The sequence below is a fragment of the Eublepharis macularius genome, chromosome 5 (genome assembly GCF_028583425.1).
Source record: "Eublepharis macularius isolate TG4126 chromosome 5, MPM_Emac_v1.0, whole genome shotgun sequence".
NCBI classification, from domain to species: domain Eukaryota; kingdom Metazoa; phylum Chordata; class Lepidosauria; order Squamata; family Eublepharidae; genus Eublepharis; species Eublepharis macularius.
Window position 1 is genome coordinate 3,244,664 of NC_072794.1, and position 20,882 is coordinate 3,265,545.

The 20,882-nt window shown below is 50.2% G+C and overlaps 1 protein-coding gene across 2 annotated transcripts in view; it reads left to right on the forward strand.

The window, feature by feature from the left end:
- ANO8 (anoctamin 8) overlaps nucleotides 1-20,882 on the forward strand; it is a 46,449-nt gene that overhangs the window by 7,294 nt on the left and 18,273 nt on the right. For both annotated transcript variants that reach the window (XM_054979599.1, XM_054979600.1), the window contains exons 2-8: nucleotides 7,802-7,912; nucleotides 12,378-12,510; nucleotides 13,374-13,512; nucleotides 14,269-14,365; nucleotides 15,394-15,510; nucleotides 17,240-17,367; nucleotides 19,245-19,406. In XM_054979599.1, the coding sequence (XP_054835574.1) occupies nucleotides 7,802-7,912; nucleotides 12,378-12,510; nucleotides 13,374-13,512; nucleotides 14,269-14,365; nucleotides 15,394-15,510; nucleotides 17,240-17,367; nucleotides 19,245-19,406 (887 nt within the window). The remainder of the gene's footprint in view (nucleotides 1-7,801; nucleotides 7,913-12,377; nucleotides 12,511-13,373; nucleotides 13,513-14,268; nucleotides 14,366-15,393; nucleotides 15,511-17,239; nucleotides 17,368-19,244; nucleotides 19,407-20,882) is intronic.

Genomic DNA, 20,882 nt, shown 5'->3' on the forward strand with positions numbered 1-20,882 from the left:
GGGTGAGGCCTCATTTAGAATACTGTGTACAGTTTTGGTCACTGTATCTCCAAAAGGATATTGCAGAGCTGGAAAAATTACAGAAGAGAGCAACCAAAGTGTGAGCATCTTTCCTTGTAGGCTTTTCAGTCTGGGAAAAAGACTGCTGGAAGAAGGGACACGAGAAAGGTTTATAAAATTATGCATGGGGTAGAGAAAGTAAGAATAAATTGAGCTGAGAGGCAGTGTGGTAGAGTGGTTGGACTGCTGGACTAGGAGCTGGGAGAGCAAGGTTCGAATCCACACTCCCTCATGAGGGCTAGCTGGGTGATCTTGGACCTGTCACAAACTCTCAGGCTTAACTACCTCAGAGGTTGCTGTGAGGATAACATGGAGGGGAGAAAAATGACATAAGTTGCTTTGGGGAGAAAGGTGATGTATAAAAGGTGAATGGAGAGAACATTTTCTCCCTCTTGCGTTATACTGGAGCTGGGGGCACCCAGTAAAGTTGATGAGTAATAGATTCAGGACACACAAAAGGAAAGACTTCAGTCAACGAGCAATTAAATTGTAGAACTCACTGCCAGGGGGGTAGAGATGGCCGCGAGTGTAGATGGCTTTAAAAGGGTATTAGACAGATCCATGGAAGAGAGGTCCACCAGTGGCTATAAGCCACAGTGATTAAAGGGAACCTCCTTATTCAGAGGCAGTAAACCTCTGAATACCATTGCTAGGGGGCAGCTTCAGTGGAAGGCCTCTGTGTCTCATTTGCTGGCCCTGTAGGGCAACTCGTTGGCCACTGTGTGAGACAGGATGCTGGACTCAACAGACCACTGGTCTGATCTCGCAGGTCTCTTCCTAGGTTCTTATAAATACAATCAGGGCCGTTTCCAGACAGCTTACCGGTCCCCGGAACGTCACGCCCCGTTGCAGGGAAAACGCGAAATATCGCGTTTTCTCGCGCGAGTTTTGCGCAACGTCACGCGACGTTCCGGGGACCGGTAAGCCGTCTGGAAACGGCCCAGGATCCGCTGTGGAGTTGAATTTGGCATTCCATGTGGGGTGCTTGGCTGTTCAGATAGCAAAGATAAACTTTGCAAGAGCTGCTTTGCTAAGCTGAAGTAGACCTCTTTGCAAGATCTTATCTATTTGTTAGGTTAATATAAATATAAATTAGCTAAGTTTGCCAATGTAACCTTTGGGGACTTAGTTGCAACAGATTTTTTAAAATCACTTGACTATTTTAAGCCTTCAAATAGGGCATAAATATCTTACAGAGATTCAGTGTCAGTGGAGCACACAACTTCAGATTGCAGATAGGATTCTACATGTATGAATGGTCCAGAGTAAGGGAGAGAGAGAGATGCCCCCCCCCCTGTGTCCAGCCCTCCCACTGCCATGGAATGGCCATGCGTGCAAGTTGAGTACATACCATGATTTTCATACCATCCTGTGCCCACTCTGCCCTTGTACCAAGGAGTTCTTCAGCACCCACAATGCTCGGTCTGTTTCCTTCATTGCTGGGAGAAATGCTCCCTTTATTCTCCCCAAGTGGGGGCTGGCAGCTTGCAGTGGGCAAAGAGAGGAATCCTTTGTCAAGATCTCCGATGCCCATGGAACTGGGCAATTTTTAACGCTGCCTCTTCTTTGCCTGAAGTCTCTCCAGAAGTAGGCGGTGTAATTTTGGATTGATAATCTGAGGACTGTTTTTTTTTTTAAATTTCAGATAATGGGATTACAAATTGAGTGAAAATGCTGTTCACAGAACTGGGGGCAGATTCAGAAAAGGGCAGCTGGGATGATCAAGAGGTTGGAGGGCCTTCTATGGGAGAGGTGGCTAAAGATCTGGGGCCGTTCAGGGCAATTGCAAGGGACCTTAGAAATTTACAAAATTATGTCTGGAGAGAAGAGAGAACTTTTTCTTCTGCTCCCCAAATATCAGGAGGCTTCCAGTGAAATTGACTGGTAGTCAGCCCTGGCCAGACACGACAAAGCAGTTCCTTCACACCTGATGCAATAACGTTGTGGGACTCATTGCCACTGGAGGTTGTTATGACTGTTAAGCTTGCTTGGGCTTAAAAGTGGGCGAGACTGATGAAGACAGTCCCATTGATGGCTGTGATCCAGGAACCTCTGGATACAATTACAGGATGGTGGTGGAAGCTTTTGCCTTGAGATCCTGCATGTGATAGGCCACTTTGGGAAACGTGATGTTGGACTAAACGGTCTAAACCAGTAGGGTTCTTCGCAGGGCTTTTTTTTCTGGGAAAAGAGGTGGCGGAACTCAGTGGGTTGCCCTCGGAGAACATGATCACATGGCTGGTGGCCCCGCCCCCTGATCTCCAGACAGAGGGGAGTTGAGATTGCCCGCCATGCGGGCAATCTCAACTCCCCTCTGTCTGGAGATCAGGGGGCGGGGCCACCAGCCATGTGACCATTTTCAAGAGGTTCCGGAACTCCATTCCCCCACGTTCCCCCTGAAAAAAAGCCCTGGTTCTTTGTATGTAATGTGTCTGTGGTTGCTAGCAATGAAGCCTCCTTGTTCAAAAGCAGTTTACCAGTGAGTACTAGAAGCGGAGGCAAAGGTCAGGGGAGCTTTCCAGAGATGTCTGCCTGACCACTGGTTGATGGGCTAGGGGGGCTGGCCTAGCTGAGTTCCTCTGTTGTTCAGAAGTCCTTCAGGCAGGATGGCTTAATAGAATCTCTTCGTTCAGAGATGGTCTACCTCTGAGACTGGTGACCAAGCAGATACCTTCCCTGCTCAGCTTTACAGGTTTCCATTGGGGTGTCTGTCTGCCCACGGCTGTAAAAAAGGTGCTGGGCCAGTTGGGCCCCAGTAGTCTAATCCAGCTGTTGTTCTTTGGTTCTTTGAGGAAAGTGGCTGGATATGAATGCAGCAAGAACAAACCCTGGCACAGGAATGGGCGTGCCTCGTTGCCTTGCAGGGAAGCTCTTGAGACTGACACCTCCCATCTTCCAGGGGAACCAGTGTCCCCTCTCACTCTGTCTCCCAGTAGCCTTGGGGGTGGGGGGGTTGAACCTTGGGGTTTTTTTTAAGACCAGCGGTGGACAGCATATCGCTCCCTGATCCCTGGACAAACCTGCTGTTCACGCCCCTTTCCTGTCTGCCACTTCTTCCCGTCTGGCTGGTTTGTTGGGTTTTCGAAGCAGGAAGGCAAGGGCCTCTTTGCTTGGCATGCCACAGAGGGTTTTGGTCTGGTTGCCGTTTTGGAAGGGGCATCTCCGTGTGTGCTTGGCATGCAGAAGGCCCCACCTCCAATCCCTGAAAGCATCTCTAGTGAAAGATACCTCAGATCCTAGCAAGTGATGTCTCAGGCATATACCTTCCTCTGCCTGGGCCACTGGGTGAGCGGGACCAGTGGTCCATTTGTGTGCAGAGAGTCCCACATTTGCTGCATGGCCGCTCCAAAGGGGGCCGAGGGAAGCCTCCCTCTGTCTGAGATGCTGGCAAACTGCGGCTGGTCAGAGACCCCCTCCCCTTCTTAAAGGCTGCAGATGTTCCCTCTCCCCTAGGATAGGTCTGGGTGAAGCTGGCATATAACTGGGCGTTCTCTGCCTCTTGCACACTAGTTTCCGGGCTGCTTTTGGCTGGGGGGGGGCCGGAGCCGTGCCTGTTGGACTGGCTTGAAGCCAACATTTGTTTGTAGTGTCGAGCCCCCCCCCCCCACCGCTTTCAGTGGTTTGCCACCCAGGGCATCCCCAGGTACTTGCTTCAGCATCTCGACAGGCAACCTGTGTCCGAATTAACACGCACCATCTACATGTGTGATGTTGCCACTGTTTTGCTGTGCTTCAGCTGTGGCTTTTTAGCTCGCCCCGTCCGCATGAACTGGCAGCAAAACTGCCGTACGTGTCGGTTGCATGCGACTTGTTGTAACAGCCCACCTGAGACATGTTTGGTTGCTGTATAGCTGGTGGAATATCACGAGGCGGGGGCCAATGCTGGTCCAAACTTCAAAGCTTTGCCTTTAATTTGGAGCTAACGAAAGAGAGCGGGGAGTCAGCGGCTAGATTGGCAGAGCCAGCGGGATGGCTAAACCCACCAGGAACCATTCATTGGCCCTTTCCTGTAGGAGGTTACCATAGAGACAGCTGGCTTTTGAAATTCCCTTCTTCCTCTGCCTTCTCTGCTGCAAGAGGCGCTTTCCAAGCGGTAGGTCTTGGGCTGGGGAGGGTGAGGCTGCAGGCCTTGGCGGGGGTGGGGGTGGGGGGGCGCAGGTAGGAAAGTGCCAGAGCCCCTGATCAAGACTGGAGCCAGAAGAGCCAGAGGAGGGGGGTTGGAAGCATCAGGCCAGCTGGGTGCTGAGGTCTGGCAGGTGCGCAGCAAACAGAAGCCCAGTCGGGTGGTGCAGGCTAGGAAACTTAAAACACGGAAGCAGGGCTGGGAATTGCATGTGGGCAGGGCTGGGATGGGGAGCAGGCGCTGTTGGTAGACTCTGGCACCGTGCTTCAGCCGTGACTGCAGCCAGTGGTAGGGTTGGGCTGGCTGTCCCTCCTTCCTCACCATGCATGGCTCCTCCCCCTGCTCCTCTGCTTGGTGGTGAATGAATGCCGCCTGGTCCTGACTGCTTTCCTGCCCTTCTCTGTCTGTGTCATGGCTGTGCCTGGGGTGCTGGACAACAATCCCAAAGACTGGATGTACTGCAGGCGCTCCAGGATCCAGGCCAGGGTGGAATGTGTGCGAGGGGTGGGATGTTAAGGCTGCAGAAGTCAGCGGTCCCACACCAGGCCCTGGTATACGTTCTCACACCTGTAAAAGAGATCTCCCTGTGCAGGTTGGGCAACAGGCCCTGCTACTTGGAGTAACCTCTCAAGCAGCAATGGGTTTTCACCCCTTGACAGCATGGACTGGTGGACATCAACTGGCAGGAGACTAGGGGGCAGATACCTCCTGAAATGGTGTCACACAATGCTACATCACTTCCTGCTGCATAACTGGAAGTGATGTTGCTGTGTCATGTGCTCTGGGGTTTTCTTGAAACGGGGGTGGTGGGTGGGAACAGTAGAGATCAGGGAAATTCCTCATGTTGTATGATGCAGTGATACCCGCCCCGTCCCCCGTCCCCCTGCCCCTCTGCTGAGCACTGGCTGGGAAGAGGGAGTGCTGGCAGGGGGGTCCTCTGTTCCCAGCAAGCATCTGGCAACCCTGGGTTTACAGCTTTTCTCCACACACACACACACACACACACACACACACCACACACACACACACACACACCACACACACACACACACACACACACGTATGTATTCAAGTGACAAAATATATTTCATGCCAGCACTTTCCGGCTGTGTCCACACACTGGGTGATTGGACACGCCAGAATGCAAGGCTCTCAACAGAGTATATCATTCCTCCAGAACTTGAGGGCAAGAGGCAATAACTGTACCCCATTCCAAAACTAGAGGAAGCTGGCTCAGACACTAGAACAAATTCAGGAAGTTCTCCTTTAAGTGACATGTAGAACTCACTGCCACAAGATGTAGCTATGGCTACCAGCTTAGTCAGCTTCTTTCTTTATTTTATTGGGCCAAATTGATGAGTCTGTTGATGTCGAGGTAGTAAAAAAGACCAGGCATCTTATTTTACCACAAGGGGTGTGGAATTTATGCAGCTGGCCCGGGTCTCAAGCCACTAGGCCTCATTGAGGAGACCACCTCTCCCATTTTATTCCACCACCCTCTGGCACATTCAGGACTTGTTTTTGCTGCCACCCATGGGTTGGGAATTAGGGGTATCCTTGTCCAGTAATCAGCAATCCAGGTCCTTTTAGCAGAGTCTTCAAATCACCCTCCTCCAACCCACCATGGATGTTGGGAGAAACCTTGGAAATTTTCTCACTCCTGGGACTCAGGCAGCCTCTTCCTACCTTCTCTTTGTATCTTGATAAGCATGGGACAAGTTAAGCTTTAGAAATGGATGCAAAGACCAGACACTTCAGGCAACGAAAAATGTACGTTTAGTTGTATAAGCAGTCACTGGGTACAAGCAGATATAGAGAAGTTAGCTGTGTTAGTCTGTAGTCGCAAAATAGTAAAGAGTCCAGTAGCACCTTTAAGACTAACCAACTTTATTGTAGCATGAGCTTTCGAGAACCACAGCTCTCTTCGTCAGATGCAACTTCATTGTAGCATAAGCTTTCGAGAACCACAGCTCTCTTTGTCAGATGCATCTGACGATGCATCTGACAAAGAGAGCTGTGGTTCTCGAAAACTTATGCTACAATAAAGTTGGTTAATCCTAAAGGTGCTACTGGACTCTTTACTATTTTGGGTACAAACAGAAAAAGCATACAATCAATCAAGAATTAACTAGCAGCATCTGGGAAGGAAAATAAAATGGGCAATATCTGCATCCCCTTACCCTGATATCCCCTGTGATAGTGAATTAAGTAGTAGGATGGATATCCTTACATGGTTGTTGTGGGTTTTCCGGGCTGTATTGCCGTGGTCTTGGCATTGTAGTTCCTGACGTTTCGCCAGCAGCTGTGGCTGGCATCTTCAGAGGTGTAGCACCAAAAGACAGAGATCTCTCAGTGTCACAGTGTGGAAAAGTACAAAGTAGTTGGAAGTGTTGTCCAGTATTTTGGTGTCCTGGAATGTCCTTCCAACTACTTTGTCAGACTGCACAGGGAAGCCATTGAAATTCACAAGCATAAGCAAAACTTCAACAGGAAAGAAGAAACCTTAAGAATGAACAGAGCGTGGTTTCCAGTTCTGAAAAACACCAGGCTAACAAAACACTCCACACCCGACAATAGTCCTGCAGAGAAGATTAGCACATCAAGCACCAATCCATATGCAAAAGAACCTCCTCAGGATACAGTGAAGCCTCCCGCCATTAGCATTCCACACCCTGGGAAACTCTCACAGGATGACTCAGCTCAACCCCACCCCTCCTGAGTAGATATAAATGACCTGCCAACATCTTTTCCACACTGTGACACTGGGAGATCTCTGTCTTTTGGTGCTACACTTCTGAAGATGCCAGCCACAGCTGCTGGCGAAACGTCAGGAACTACAATGTCAAGACCAGGGCAATACAGCCCGGAAAACCCACAACAACCATCGTTCTCCGGCCAGTAAAGCCTTCGACAATACATCGATATCCTTACAGTTTCCAGATTTCTCGTGCATGGTGGCCCTTTCTCCAACACGTTGTTGGTATTCCTACTTCTCAGAACATGTGCCCTCGTCTGACCCTGTGTGTGACACAAGCTCTCCTGTGAAGCTGATAGGCCCCTCCCCAACTTTACCTAGTTGAAAATCACCAGCTTAAAACCAAAACTCGAGGAAGTTCCTGCTGTACTGCCCTAGAATCGGGTCCCTTTCCGCCTCCCCCCCCGCCCCCCCAGTTCCTTCACCACGCAAGCTGACGCCTTGGCTGACTGAAAGCAAGAAGGGAAGCTGTTCTGCAGCCTTGGAACAACCTAATGGCTGGTAACCCTGTCACATTAGCCCAACACTCTTTGTGTATGTGCAGTTCAGAGAGAGAGGAGAAGAGACAATGTATGCGTTTGTGTAACGAGACCTTACAACAGTCGGCATCAGAAGGCCCCCCCCCCCTCGCGCCCCCTTTCCGGCACAAGGTGGCCCATTTTGGGGTTTTCTTGGCTGGTCCTGCCTCAGCTCACACCCTGCAGTAGCCTGGTGCTGCCAAAGAGAACTGGGCAGGTGCTGCTTTCACAAGCAGTGAAGATGCTTTGCCTCAAACAGGATCAGCCTGGAAAGCGGGCAGCCCTCCAGCCTCCGCCACCTTGCCTGGCTTTGTCTTTCAGCTGTGTTGTTTTCCCTCCACACAGACAAGCTATTCGGCAAGCGGCTGCTGCAGGCCGGACGTTACATCATGTCGCACAAGTCCTGGATGAAAACTGTGCCCACAGAGAACTGCGATGTGCTCATGACTCTGGCAGGTGCGTGTGGCTGTAGATTAAGACGGTCAGTTCTGGACTGGGACATTCCTGGAGATTTGGGAGTGGAGCCTGGGGAGGGTGGAGTTTGGGAAGGGGAGGAGCTCAGTGGGTTATAATGCCATACAGCCCACCGTCCAAAGCAGCCATTATCTCTGGGGGAGCTGATCCCTGTCGTCTGGAGATCCGGCGTAATTCTGGGAGATCCCCAGGTCCCACCTGGAGGTTGGCAACCCTAAAGCTGTATTCCATTAAAGCTATATGGTGCCTTTCGAAGGTAGTTTGCAAGGCAGAAATTCCACTGGTATAGCCCACCCCATCAGTCCATCTCTGGCTTCACTGGTTGAATGCCTTCTGTTCATGCCAATATGAAAGTGGCCTGGGCAGGAAAAAGAGGATCCCATCTGATGAAAGCTTTCATTGTTAATTAATTGCGTGAACACTGTTCAATTTTAATACATGCTTTGGATAAATCTGCATATATTTGCATATGAATAAAAATAAGTGTTCTGAAACTTTCTCTGTTTTGAGATGATGCATTGTGGCAGAGACGCTCTTAGGAGAGGCATTCTTCCCGGTTGAGAGAGGTGTATTGGGAATACCTCTTCTAAGATGGCCTGCCACACACAGTTTGTAAATGCATTTATACCAAAAATAGTTAACAGTGATTTTTAAGGGCAGAGGGCACCTTTTTAATCAGAAGGGTTTTTTAAAAAAATGATTAATGCAACTAATTAATTGACAAAGGCTGCAACCCCAAAAACACTTTCTTAGGAGTAAGCCTCAATCACTAAAATGGGGTTTACTCTTAAGCAGGCCTGCTTAGGCATGCTCCTCAGCTGTTGCCACCCTGAAGTTGGCAGTACTAAACAAACCAGAGTGTGGTGTCAGAAGTATCAAGGAAGGCTCTTTTTTATTGAGATAGTGTATATGAACATGATTTGAACACCCAATATTAGTTCTAATAGGATTAGTAATTTGGAAGATAATAATTCTTATTCTAGAACATTATTATTCTGCATATCCTTGCTAGAAATCCTTGTGTGCGACTGCAGTTCTGAAGGTTACCGAGTTTGGAAAATGAGAGTGAATTTTGTTTGAAACTGGTTTTACTTCACAGTGCATCAGTACTGGGCTCAAGTGTGGTTTCTTTGTGGCAGCATCCCAGAGTTGGGGTTTAGATTTGGGTAGTATTAAAACAAAATAGCTGAAAAATGCATGTCTTCTATTCTGACCTAGCAATTGCCCTTGGGAGTTGAGGGTTCGAGGCATGTCAGCTCCTAAGCCTCCCTGCATTTAGGCTTCTTCATTATTGATAATTACAGTAATCAGTCTGTTGATGGAGTGTTACCTGTATGCTCCGCACCCAGCTGCCTTGGTTCCCCTGATGTGCTAAGAATGGAGTTTCCATGTGCAGAGGCATCAGCTTGTGAAGAAAGCCCAGGAGTCTGGCAGCCCTGGATCAAAGCAGCGGCCCAGTTCTCCAGATGAATCCTCTGACCCCAGGCTGGCCTTGTTGTGCAGGGGACTGGGTTTTTTTCCTCTCTGGCAGCATGTCAGAATTGCAGGTTGGTTGCTTGTAAGGGGATCCCAGTCTGGGCTGGGTGCCAGGCTGTAATGGAGCACCAAGGAGAAGAACCTGCTGCCCCCCCTGTAATTGCTGCCTGCAAAGAGGTGCTGCTCGTTGCCAACAGCCCTCCATGGGAATTGCATCACTCTGCGCCTGGTGCCATAGCTGGTACTAAATAGCTCTGTTTGGGAATGGGGTGGTGGTGGTGGTGGTTTGTGTCTGTCACTGCCAGGAATGCTTCAGACATGAAGTGTGACTCAGGCATACCACCCCATGTACTGTTGTGTGTGGCTGAGGGGAGCCTGTCTGTTAGGCTCCCCACAGCCTAGAACGTGCTCTTTAATCCTGCCTGCGTCCCTCCCTCCCCTCCTGCAGAATAGACATTGGGATGGTTTTGACATGTGTGACAGATTATATTTCGTTACTTTGTGCGTCTGTGTGAATATTGGTGTGTTAAATGAACAACTGAAGCGGCCTGCTGCTGAATGAGGGCCTTGGTCCATCATTGTCTCCTTTGACTGGCAGCTGTACCACCCTTAGAAGAGGCAATCCCTCCTGCAAGGGAAGGAACGGGGGATGTCTCGTTTTAGGGGAGGTGTTCCCTCCTGTGGGACAGTGAGGGGGGATGCCTTGTTCCTTCCAAAAGAGAGAAGCACCTCGTCCAGGACAGGGATTCCCTCCTACGGGTGGGGGAAAGGGTACATGCCCTGTCTTCAAAGAGGGATGCCCTTCTGTGGGTGAGAGAAGGGGGGTGCCTTCTTTTAGGTGGTATCTGCCATTTGCCTTTTTGCTAGGTATTTTTATTAAAAACTACCTCGATATCTGTGCTTTACTACAGTATTTAACTACTTTAAATCCAGTTACTGCCTTTCTTCAACTGTTTTCAGTTTCCTTGACCTGATTTTTACCTCAGAACACAGAGTTGCACAGCTGCCCAATCAGAGGGAGGGGGAGTGCACAAGCAGGCAACAGCCTGCCAGCCACACAGGGAAGCTGTCTCCCTTTGGGAAAACACATTTTACCCCTTTTTACCCCCTTAGGGGGTGAATTTCTTAAAATCCCTTCTTAGTGGGTGTTTACATCATGAAAGGAATGTTCTCCCCAAATTTCAAGTTTCTAGGTCCAGGGGTTTGGGCTGGGCGTTGATGAGTCAGTCAGGATACTTGTCTTTATATATAGACTAGCTTGATGCCCATGCTTCGCTACGGAATTTAACTACTTTAAATCCAGTTATAATATTTATGGTTATATAACATTTTTTGGTTTTTGTGGGGGGGATAAGTTGGTTTTGTAGTATAATAAGATAGTACCCAAGCTTCACAAAGGTGTTTGAATAAAGCGAAGCGTATTGATGCTGAAAACTGATGAAGTGAATTTCTAAATGTAACATTTATTGAAGAGATTTTTATAAGGAAAAGATTGTAGTGCAATAAATAAAGTGGAAAATACCTACAACCTTTTTTTTTCTACTGAAGGACCTCTTTGTAGATCTCATTGGTGGTTTCCCCCCACTTTGGAGCTCCCACTTTGAGGAGAAGCTTGTGGGCTGGGAAGCCTGGAGGGTTGAGCATGTTGAGGAACTCCACGGGGTACCACATCATCCATTTGCACCACTGAGTCCACAGATCTGTACTCCATTTCTGCCCCTTTGAGGGAGTTATGTTTCATGAATAATGGCAGCCTTGTCGTTCTTGGGGGTCAGAATGGCACACTTTGCACAGCCAGGCCATGGACTTCTCCATGATAGTGATGATATCAGGGTATATCGTGGCTGTTAGTTCTGCCAGGGTCATCACTACTGTGCCCAGGCCTGCAGGGATGGTCACCTTTCCCTTGGACTCAGGACTTACTGGTACTTGGCCACTGCTGCTCAGTGCACCGCAGGAGTACGATGTGCATATTTCTTTGCCGCATCTCTAAGTTGCTTCCTCCTTTTAGCATCTGTATATCATGCATGACATCTGCCAGAAGGCTTCTTGGCGGCAATAAGAGGTGATGGTTGCGAGAGGTGTGAGGTGGAGTTGGACTGAGGGAGGAGTGATGTGGTGGGCACTTCGGCAGGTTCATGTGAGGTTCGCATTGAAGTGGCCCCTAGAAAGGTTGTGTACCATCTCCCCATGAACATTTAAAAACTCAGCTGCCATACTGACTTTTATATAAAATCCCTTTTCAGGAGTCTTGTTCTGTCTTTCTTCAACTGCCTGTAGTTTCCTTTGCCTGATTTTTACCTCAGAACACAGAGTTCCACAGCTGACCCATCAGCCTGCCAACCACACAGGAAAGCCAGGCCCCACAGGGAGATTGGCAACCCTAGAGGGGCAGGCTGGAAGGTGTATTTTTACCTCAGGACACATTCAATGACTGGGTGTCACTGAATGTGTCCTGAGGTACTACATGTGTCCTGCATACTCTTTAGAATATTGGGATGATAACCAATCAGGGCCACATATGCAAATGACCTCAGGGCGGAGTGACTCAGTTGGCAGTCGGAGGGGGTAGGGGGATGAGCAGCCTCCCAGCCACACAGGAAAGCTGTATCCCTATGGGAAAACACATTTGACCCCTTTTTACCCCCTTAGGGGGCGAATTTCTTAAAATCCTTTCTTAGTGAGCCCCTATATCACAAAAGGAACGTCCTGCCCAAATTTCAGGTTTCTAGGTCCAGGGGTTTGGGCTGGGTGTTGATGAGTCAGTCAGGACACTTGTCTTTATATAGAGAGAGAAGATAGATAATAATTAAGGTTCAAAATACTGATTGATGGGGGGGGCACTCTCCATCCAAAGTATTCCTAATAGTTTGGTCTGCCATGTTAATGCACCAACATGGCAGCCTTCAGAAGCGCGATCGGTCATCCTGCTGTGTCTTTTGTCTGCCCCCTCCCCACTGCCGCCTGCCAGACACGACGGACGACCACACGCTCCTGTGGCTGCTGAACCACATGCGGCTGGGAATCCCGGAGCTCATTATCCAGATCCGACACCACAAGCACACGCGGGTCTACGCCCTCTTCGTCACAGCCACCTACGAGAGGCAGGTCCCACCCAGGGGTGGCTGGGGCGGTGTGGGGGAAGGTGTGCACGTGCAGAGGGAAGGAATGAGTTGGGGGGACTGAGGGAGAGAAGGATGGTTGGGCAGCCCTTTGTGCATCAGTGCAGCGCGGGTGAAGGCCTGCCTGGGGGGGGGGGGCTCTGGGTGAAGTGCCACTGGGAGGCTTTCCACCTGAGGGCAGATGTGAATTGTCAACGCTCTGGGAAGGTGATTCTGCCCACAGTGGTGCCCAAGGGAAAGCAAATGGATGAGGTTCTGGCTCAGGCACCAGCATTTTGCTAGTCCCTCAGGGCCCATGCCTCTGCCAGGGCGGGGGAAAGTGATGGGCAGCTACAAAGAGGACAGCACAATTTGGCCTCTGTGCCAGACCCTTCACAGGAGATGCCAACCTGCATATGAAGACACACAGAAAGTTGCCATTAAAGGCACAAGAATGAAATTACTATACTTTGGTCATCCCTGAAACAGGACATTTTCAGTCAGTGGCCTTCAGCCCACTGGCTGTCCCCCGAGGGGAGGGTTGCGGAGTGGCACCCTCTGGGTCATAAGCCTCTGTCCAGGTACACACACATTGCTGCTTTGGGGGAGATCAGCTCCTCTTGTGTCGGTGTGGAGAGCAAGAGTGTCCTGTCACAGGGAGACGTGCGCTTAAATCCCCCCCGTTGGCCACTAAGCTCAGGGGGTGACTGTTTCTCAAAGGGACGTTGGTGGATGGGAGAAATACATGTGCCGCCACCCTGAGCCCCTTGGAAGAACGGTGGAAGAAGACAGCGGCGGGCAGGCAAGGGGGGTTGGATCCCAAGTGCCCTCATCTTCTCAGTCTCTGTCCCCCCTTTCCTTGACAGTTTGCTACGAGGGGCAGATGAGATCGGACTGCGGAAGCCAGTGAAGGCTGAATTTGGGGGAGGGAGCCGCAGCTTCTCTTGTGAGGAGGATTACATCTATGAGAACATAGAGAGCGAGCTGCACTTTTTCACTTCTCAGGTGAGCTCCCCACGTGCACGCGCACACATGCACGCACACACATACATGCGTGTGCACTGGTGAAGAAGCAGCACGTTTTGGATGGCTTGCTGCTCCCCAGGGCAAGGGCTTGTCACAGAACTATCAATTGTTGAGTAAGTTCTTCTGAAAGAAGACATCAAAACTTCAGAACTGGAATTTTCTGGCCTGATCCCAGAGCCGGAGGTTCTATTTAGCTCTCCTTAAAAGACAACAGGCCTTTTCCCTCTTCTTTTAAAAGCCAAAGCTAAGTAGTCATCACTACATCTTGTGGCAGGGAGTTCCTCTCACAAATTTTGTACTGAATGAGGGCAGAGTAATTCCTGAACTTGACATTGGGGCAGCTGGGTCTGCTCCCTCCATTCAGGAAGAGCAGGATTCAGGTCCAAGAGCACCTTAGAGACCAAGTTGATTTCCAGGGTACGATCTGTAGAGAGTCAAAGCTGAAAGCTCATACCCTGGGAATCCAGTTGTTCTTGAAGGTGCTACTGGACTCGGATCTTCTCCTGCAGCCCAAAGCAGCTGCCTACCCGAAACTCCTCTCAGGAAGAATCCGTGCTGCCTTCTTCGCCTTGCCACGAGGGTTGTGTTTTTCTTTTTTCCTGTTTCTTGGGCGGCTGGGATGTTGTGATCTGGATATCGGGGTTTGGTCTGGGGACACTCTGTAACGAGGCAGAGGGGGGGGACGGAAGGCTGGCAACCCCAGCCCACTCATCGCTGTTCCTGTCTCATCTGCAGGAACGTCAGAATGTCATCAGGTATTGGTTGGAGAACCTGCGAGCCAAACAAGGCGAGATGCTGCATAACATCCACTTTCTGGAGGGGCAGCCAATCAGTGAGTGAGGACTTGGGACCACAAGGGGGGGGGGGATTATGGTTTTCCAACCCAGAGATGGGAACTCGAGAGGGGATACACATGCGGGTGAACAGAGAGGGACCAGGATTTTGCACAAATTTTAAACACTTAGTACCCTCTCCCCCAAGAAGGCAGACGCTACCATTGACTTTCTGAATTTTCGCGATTTTTAAATTGCATTTTGGAAATTGAATATTCAGAGGGGGGAATGTGTTATATGTTTTTGAAAATAAACAAAAATCTTGTTGAAGAGCTTTAAGGCGTGCACCCTAACTCTCACCGTAGGATGCCCTTGTGACATTTTCATGGAGAAGTCCACGTCCTTATTTGCATGCCCAGGCACTGAAATCCAGCAGGTGTTTACAAAGAAGCAGCCTACTGCAAAGGCCACCTCCAGGGGCTGATTGGTGCCGCCCATCCCCCGCATCCAGCATCCCTTTGCAAAGCCTTTCACAAATTTAGTTCCTGAGAATGAGAACTAACAAGGCACCTTCTTGACAAATTGGATGTTTTCTTACTCCCCACCCCCACCCCCAACAAGTGCATCTGTACATTGAAACATGAAAAAGAATTCCTGTTCAGCCGAAGTAAATTTGAATGCTTCTGAGCTAATGAGATTTACTTGAGAATCTTCCTCCCCACCCTTATTTATAACTGCCAGTTGTAGTACTGAGTGGTAAAGTTTTTCCTGGACTGTACCACTTCCAGCTGTAGGGAGAGTGTATGTCTGAATGCTCTCCCCCCCCACCCCCCACCCCATACCACTCCCTGTCAAGTGAGCCTGTCAAGGAAAAAAAATTTAACCTTTGCAAGCTGTTTTCTATACACAGGAGCGGGATTCAGACATGCACCCTGAAACCAGCAGGAGTCTTACCACTTGCTTGAACGTGTAACCTGGCACTTAATCTCTTTGTGTGTGCTGGCCTCTGAGGAGCCTCTGCTACAGAGACTCTAAGGGGTTGCCAGCACAACATTTCTCTTCAACCTTTTCCTCTTCCTTGTTGCAGTCCCAGAATTAGCTGCACGGGGCATCCTCCAGCAGGTCTTCCCCCTCCATGAGCCACGGATCCTCAACCGACTGATGAAATCCTGGGTACAAGCCATCTGCGAACCACAGCCTCTGGGTAAGCTATCAATTGAGGAGACCTATGAGGCTATATGCTTGTGGGCATCCCCACACATGCCAAGTCCCAGAAGTCATTTAGTCTATCTGTACAGAGGCACAGCTTAGATTTCGGCTGTTTTCACACTGCTTACTGGCCCCGGAACATCGCGCTGAGCTCCCGGAATGACAGCATCTTCCTGGTGTGATTTTGCGCGATCTTGCGCGAAATCACACCAGGAAGATGCTGTCATTCCGGGAGCTCAGCGCGATGTTCCGGGGCCAGTAAGCAGTGTGAAAACAGCCTTCATATCCTTCTCGAGAGAAAGAGAAACGGATGCTTAACCCATTTTTATCTTTATTGGCTTGATGAAGAGCATAAAGCATGAATGAAGAGGAAAATGGAGCTTCCAATGCAAGCCTACATTTAAGGCAGTTCTATCCAGATACAGTTTGAAAAGGCAATTATAAGCTATTCAAATAATGACAATGCTCTTCGGGCAGTTCCAAAACGTAGTGGCAGTGCTCAGCCACAAATCCCTAGTGTCCAATTTAATTTAGAATTTAGTCCAAATGTGTTCCACTTACGGCTAGTCCAGGAAAAACCCACTCAGAGGAAGGAGGGTGGAGTATATATGTCCCCAGGGGCATGAGGAAAGGGAGAGAGGGGGTGTCACTTGAACAGGGAGGGGAGGAAAAAGCAGAAGAAAAGCGTTAGGTTGGGGGTCAGGATGGGGGAGGGGTTTGGGGAGTAAAGGAAGGTGTGGGATGTCACACACGGATGCCAGGGACGTGTAGTGAGAAAAGGGGATATGAGAGTAAAGTGAGAAAGGAAGCCAAATGGCAGAAGTGAAGCCATGCTCGGCCTGCCTTGTTTCGTGATGGTAGTGGAAGAAGGTCCCGGGGCAGGGGAGGAGGGCTACTCAAGATGTCGGGAGCCAAGGAAGCCATTTTTTAGAAATAGATATAAATATAATTTATATTTCTAAAAATATTTTAAAATAAATGTAATAAAAACAAGCTTTGCCTAACAGGATGACTTTTTAAATTTAAATGAACATATTGTTTAATCGTATTATCATACACACAGGTTATCTTCAATCATGCAGTAAAGATCCATGTGCTCGGGTGGCAGACGCTGTCAAAGCAATGTGGGTTTTTTAAAAAAAATCTGCACAGCCAATCAGATCTCCACTGGTCAGTCAAAAACTCTGCTAGGCAAATGCCTCGCTGGTCGCACCCACTTTCCAAGAACATTGGCAGGCACCAGGGAAGTTCCTAGCAGTCACCATGGCAACCATGGGCACCTACTCTGACCAGCAGTGACCCTCTGGCAGAAAAGAGCCTTTCCCAACCCCTGCGCCCTAAGGTCCTTGGAGATGTTGCCAGTTGAAATAACAGATGTCCTTCCTCATAAGTAGCCTCCTTCCACAGGAGACAGGTCGCTGGTCTTCTTTGCTCAGTGTTGGGTACTCTGCAGCTCCCTGGTCCATGAGATCCTTTAGCCAGAGATGCTGGAGACTGAACCTGGGGCTTTGTGCATAGAGGCCACACCCCATTCCCAACCGCAGCCGATGTCGAGCTAAAATTGGCCTCCTTCTGCACTCTGGTACAGCGGTCCTGACTGCGTGGCTTGAAGAGAAACGGATGAGGCCGCCTTAGGCCGCTTGTCCCCTGGCTCCATGTTGTCTCCTCTGACTAGCCATTCTTGTCCTGTGAGGTTGCCTCTTTCCTCTCCTCCTTCCCTCTAGATGAAATCTGTGACTACTTTGGTGTCAAGATTGCCATGTATTTTGCGTGGCTGGGCTTCTACACGTCAGCCATGGTGTACCCTGCCGTCTTTGGCTCCCTTCTGTACATCTTCACGGAGAATGACCAGGTGAGAGCACGGCCACGAGGAGGAGGGTCCTCCCCCAGGGATGGCAGGATGGGGAAGGGGAATTCGGACAGCCAGGAGCCACGAGGAAGGTCACGTCGCCTCCTTCCACAGGCTGGACTGTCCCAAAAGGCAGTAACTTTCATGCTGTCCTCATTATTTATTTTGATTGCTCCATTCAGTACATTTGGAGTATCTCTCTAAGTGGTTTATGACAAAAACCAGTCAAAGTAATTCCCAGTGAAAACCGTGGCTTAAAAAGAAAAGAAATCCAACAACCAGAGAACTGGAGAGTTTTCGAATAAGCACAGCAGCCCCTGCCATTATGGTTGTTGTTGTTATTGTCATTAGAAATGATAAACATTGATTGTTATGCTCTCTAATAATAGAATTGCTAATTATTCGTTTTGGTATTATTGTCACTGAGAATAAGTAATAATGCCCCTCTGGCAAGAGTTTTCTGTGGCATCGGGAAAAAAGTGAAACTCCTGGGGGCATCAGTGGTTGCGACTTAGGGCCTGCTGGGTCAGACGCGTAGAAAGGTGTGCAAGTTAGACAACTCTCTGCCCCAGTGAGATTGCAATGGAAATATGGCTGAAGATGTGGGGAGGAGACAAGGGCAATGGATCCAGGGGGCTGGCGGATGCAAGCCAGTATGGCCTTGCGCATCCTTGCTGGCTGATCCAATTCGTGTTGACTCAGAGATAAGCCCCATTGAGTTCAAGGCTCCTTCTCTCAAGGAGGTGTCCCTACTATTACAGCTCATGTTTTGAATGGGAAACAAGGAAGGGGGAGGGTTTCCAGCTTTAGAGGAAGGTGGCACCACGAAGGTGTTCTGGGAAGGGGCCACGGATGAGGGAAGGGAGAGAGAGTCCTTAGAAAGAGCAGGCAAATGGCATAGAAGCTAGGGCAGAAGGCTGCGGGAGAGAACTTGCTCAAGGAGGGAAAGATGGCAAGGGATCCAGTTGCAGGGATGAGTGACTGCAGGGGTGCCACGGGACGCAGGGAGGAGAGAAAAGAATTGCGTGTTGCTGAGTCCAGCAGCCTTGCCCCTCCCCAGCCCTTTTGACGCTTCACTCGCCTTCTTGCCAAGGGGCTTGTAATCCTGCTAAGCTTAAATGTGGCAGTAATAGCACTGGTAGAGACAGGGCAGGGGGTGGCCTTAGCATCTCAGGAAAGACTGAGAGCAACAATTCCTGTGGTGGGAATGTAAAAATCATTCCTGGCTGAATCATCAGCAAAAGGCCCATCCCTCCCATCGCCCCATTTCCAAGAGCGGCCAGCGGGAAGTCCACCAGCAGGGCAGGAAAGCCTCCCCTGTTAGACTCCAGCTGGAACGCAGAGGTGGACTGCTTCTCTTCCTGGAGGATCCATTCAGTCAGTGAGGCTAATAACAAAGGATAGACTTCTCTATGAATTTGCTCATGGGGTGGGCAGTTAAAGAAAGAAAACACGAAAAGTCACGGCGTTGATCATGATCACTGTCTTGTGTCATTGAGTTCCATAAGCTACCATTGCCTAGTGCTCCCCCCCAGTCCAGATCCAGTGGTTTTGAAAGACAGGTTAGGCAGCTAAATGGAATGTCCAAGGGCAGTATGCCTCGGAATGCATTGCTTAGGAGAGGGGGGCAAAGAACAGAAGAGGCCGACTGCCTTGGTACCACTCTTTTTAACCTGCTCAAAGGCAGCCTTTGACAGCCTCCTGTTGGAAATTGTGGATTTTGTGCCTGGCATGGGAAAGGCTCCCCGGAGTCTCTGGTTTGAAAAGTCAGAACGATTGCAAGCTTGCTTGGTGGGGACCTGTGGGCTGACTGACCGGGCTCTCTGGGCTCCCTTTCTGCTGCTCAGTCTGCTTTGCTTGCTCATCCCCACCCCAACCAGACCAGCCGGGACATCTGCTGCGTGGTCTTCGCCATCTTCAATGTCATCTGGGCCACACTGTTCCTGGAAGAGTGGAAGCGTCGGGGGGCCGAGTTTGCCTACAAATGGGGGACCTTGGACACGCCTGCGGAGTCCATCGAGGAGCCACGGCCACAGTTCCGGGTCAGTGGGCATCCGTTCTGGGCCCTGAACCCAGAAGGAGCCAGAAAGGGGTGGTTGCCATCATTGCAGAGTCTTTTGCACAAAAGAGGCTCAGCTAACCAGGCACCACTGGACTCTTCCCTTGCCTCCCTCCCTTAGATCCAGGAATGAAATTTTGTGCGTCTGAGGCAGGAGCCTTTTTTGAGTCTGGGCTGGGTTGGTTGAGAATTGGGAGCAAGCATCCTTTCAGCTGTCTTAGAGTTCCTCTCCTCCAGGAAGCTGAGAGCAGGGCTCCAGGCATAGGCAGGGAGCTGCCCAGTGAAGTCAGACTGTCACAGCTGACAGCCCACCATGGCACTCCTTGACAGGCAGCAGCCCTCCAAGAGGGCTCATGAGCCATTTGAGGACTGAATCTTCTGCCTGCAAAGGCCTGTGCCCTGCCACTGAGCCATGGCCCCTCCGGAAGGCTGCTGGGATTCTTGCTGCTCAGATTGGTCCTGCAAGGAAGGGACTTCGGGCATCCTGAAACAGAGAGTGCAGAGCCAGGAACAGGGAATGCAGATTGCTTTGGGGCCTTTGCTCGGGGGAGGGCTGGATCCGCACTCTTGGCCTGCAGATTTAACATGCATTAAAGGGTCATGGGAATTAGGGGTGGGCGGGCAGCGGATGACCTCTAAGAAGATCCAGCTGGATCAGGTCTGTAATCCAGCATCCAGAGTCCCAGAGGGGGCAACCAGAGGAAGCCCGCAAGCAGCGCACAAAAGCATCGGCCCTCCCTATTGCGCATTTCCAACAACATCTGCCATTCTGTAGGAGGCTTCCATTGAGCCTCATCTGCACCCTCTTGGTCTACAGAACCAATAGGTCCAGTTTCAAAATGTTTCATGGCCTCCTCTCAGTGCATTTGGAGAACAGCAGTTCTGCAGAAAGGCTGAGGGCTGTGCAGCTTTAAAGCACAGTTGCAGAACTGCCACTCAACTGGATACAAAATGGTTTAAGGTCTGTGGACTGAGTCCAATGAGACCAGCCTCCCTGGTCAAGAAACTGGCATGGCCTGGCTGCAGGTAGAAGGCACAATTGAGGGAGAGGCCAGCGGTCAAGTCCGAGAGGGAAGCGGCGGGGCCAGAGGCAGGAGGGACAAGCGAGGGCAGGCTGGAGCCTGAGCAGGGCCAGAGGCAGGAGGCACAGTTGAGAGGCCAGTGGTCAACTCTGAGAAGGAAGCAGTGGGGCCAGAGTTCAAGTCCCACCAAACACTCAGGGCAAAATTAGGTCTTTCCATGTTGAGCAAGTTGTTAGGCGCTTATATAGCCTCAGCCTGCTTCCGCCAGGACGGCAGTGTTCAGAGCGGCCACCTGGGATGGGTGGGTGGTTGGTGTGTGTGTGTGTGTGTGTGTGTGTGTGTGTGTGTGTGTGTGTGTGAGAGTGAGTGAGTGAGTGAGTGAGTGAGTGAGTGAGTGAGTGAGAGAGAGAGAGAGAGAGAGAGAGAGAGAGACTCAG